The 2,119-nt window shown below is 51.6% G+C and overlaps 1 protein-coding gene across 3 annotated transcripts in view; it reads left to right on the forward strand.

Annotated features, from left to right (window-relative positions):
• CUNH19orf44 (chromosome unknown C19orf44 homolog) overlaps window positions 1-2,119 on the forward strand; it is a 25,414-nt gene that overhangs the window by 17,771 nt on the left and 5,524 nt on the right. For 2 of the 3 annotated variants that reach the window (XM_037728738.1, XM_017501192.2), the window contains exon 6: window positions 536-631. The exons of the other annotated variant lie outside the window; for it this stretch is intronic. In XM_037728738.1, coding sequence (XP_037584666.1) covers window positions 536-631 — 96 coding nt within the window. The remainder of the gene's footprint in view (window positions 1-535; window positions 632-2,119) is intronic. 3 annotated transcript variants of the gene reach the window in all.

Below are 2,119 nucleotides of genomic sequence, written 5' to 3' on the forward strand. Positions count from 1 at the left end.
CACCATGGCTGGAGCCCCCGCTGCACCCAGCTAGGATGCCTGTGCCTTGAGCCAAGAAAACCTAGCAGGAAAATGGAGGAAGCTTTGGGAAATATGTGAAAGGGGAAGAGGTTAAAAAAAGCAAAGAAAGGCCAGGCACAGTGGCTCCTGCTTGTGATTCCCAGCACTTTCGGAGGCTGAGGCAGGAGGATCACTTGAGCCCAGGAGTTCAAGACCACCCTGGGCAACATAGGGAGACCATATCTCTACAAAAAAACCTTTAAAAATGACCCAGGTCTGGTCCCTGTAGTCCCAGCTACTTGGGGGACAACTTGTGTGAGCCCAGGAGGCTGCAGTGAGCGGTGGTCATGCTGCTGCACTCCAGACTGGGCAATAAAGCAAGACCCTGTCTCAAAAAAGAAATGCGAGAGTGGTGATCACCTTCAGAAAGAGGAAAGAGCAAGGTCACGTAGTTTATTCCAGGGTCGCAGCTGCGGACCTGAAAGCCATTACTCCGTGTCCTGCCTGCTCACTCCTCCCTTCATCCCTGAGACAGTGGCCGGCATGGCAGCCATGGGGCCTGCCCTGGGAGGCGCCTACGTGGACCCGACGCCCATCGCCAGTCATGTTATCAGCGCGGACGCAGTAGAAGGTAACAGCCTGGCTTGGGAGATTCTTCCTGTTACATTTTACAGGGTTCATTTCACCTGCAAATTCACACCCACTCTGGAGGTGGGTGCCCCCTTGATTGCTGGCTGCAAAGGGTCCACTGTGTGGGGATTATTGTAGCCATGGGTACCTGCCACAGAGAGGTAAGGTGTGGATGCCCTAGAACCTTCTGTCTCTTGCAAAGGGACACCAATGTCACACAAAACGAGGGTGAAGTGATGCCTATGTGCCCTGCACTCCAACAAGACCACTTTTTTTGTTTGTTTTGAGATGGGAGTCTCGCTCTGTGGCCCAGGCTGGAGTGCAGTGGTGTGATCTTCACTCACTGGGACCTCCACCTTCAGAGTTCAAGTGATTCTCCTGCCTCAGCCTCCCGAGTAGCCGGGATTACAGGCGCCCGCCACCACACCCAGCTAATTTTTGTATGTTTAGTAGGGATGGGGTTTCACCATGTTGGCCAGGCTGGTCTCAAACTCCTGACCTCAGGTGATCTGCCTACCTCAGCCTCCCAAAAGTGCTAGGATTATAGGCATGAGCCACTGCGCCTGGCCATTTTTTTTTTTGAGTTGGAGTTTCACTCTTGTTGCCCAGGCTGGAGTGCAATGGCTTGATATTGGCTCACTTCAACCTCCGCCTCCCAGGGTTCAAGTGATTCTCCTGCCTCAGCCTCCTGAGTATCTGGGATTATAGGTGTGCACCACCACGGCTGGCTAATTTTATATTTTTAGTAGAGACGGGGTTTCACCATGCTGGTCAGGCTGGTCTCGAACTCCCAACCTCAGGTGATCTGCCTGCCTCGGCCTCCAAAAGTGCTGGGATTATAGGCGTGAGCCACTGCACCTGGTCCCAGCCAATTTTTTAATTAATTAATTTTTTTTTTGAGACAGTCTGTGTCATCCAGGCTGGAGTGCAGTGGCATGATCTCGGCCCACTGCGCCCTCCGCCTCCTGAGTTCAAGCAATTCTCCTGCCTCAGCCTCCCAAGTAGCTGGGCCACAGGGATCCGCCAACATGCCCAGCTGATTTTCTTTTTGTATTTTTAGTAGAGATGGTGTTTCACTATGTTGGCCAGGCTGGTATTGAACTCCTGACCTCATGATCTGCCCGTCTTGGCCTCCCAAAATGCTGGAATTACAGGCATAAGTCACTGTGCCTGGACTTTCATTTTTTTGAGATGGAGTCTATCTCTGTCACCTAGGCTGGAGTGCAATGGCACGATCTCGGCTCATTGCAACTTCCATCTCCTGGGTTTAAGCGATTCTCCTGCCTCAGCCTCTGAGTAGCTGGCATTACAGGCATTTGCCACCATGCCTGGCTAAGTTTTGTATTTTTAGTAGACATGGGGTTTTGCCATGTTGACCAGGCTGGTCTTGAAATCCTGACCTCAGATGATCCATTTGCCTTGGCCTCCCAAAGTGCTGGGATTATAGGCATTAACCACTGCGCCTGGCTTTTTTTTTTTTTTTTTTTTT

This window comes from Cebus imitator, unplaced genomic scaffold (genome assembly GCF_001604975.1).
Source record: "Cebus imitator isolate Cc_AM_T3 unplaced genomic scaffold, Cebus_imitator-1.0 Scaffold280, whole genome shotgun sequence".
NCBI classification, from domain to species: domain Eukaryota; kingdom Metazoa; phylum Chordata; class Mammalia; order Primates; family Cebidae; genus Cebus; species Cebus imitator.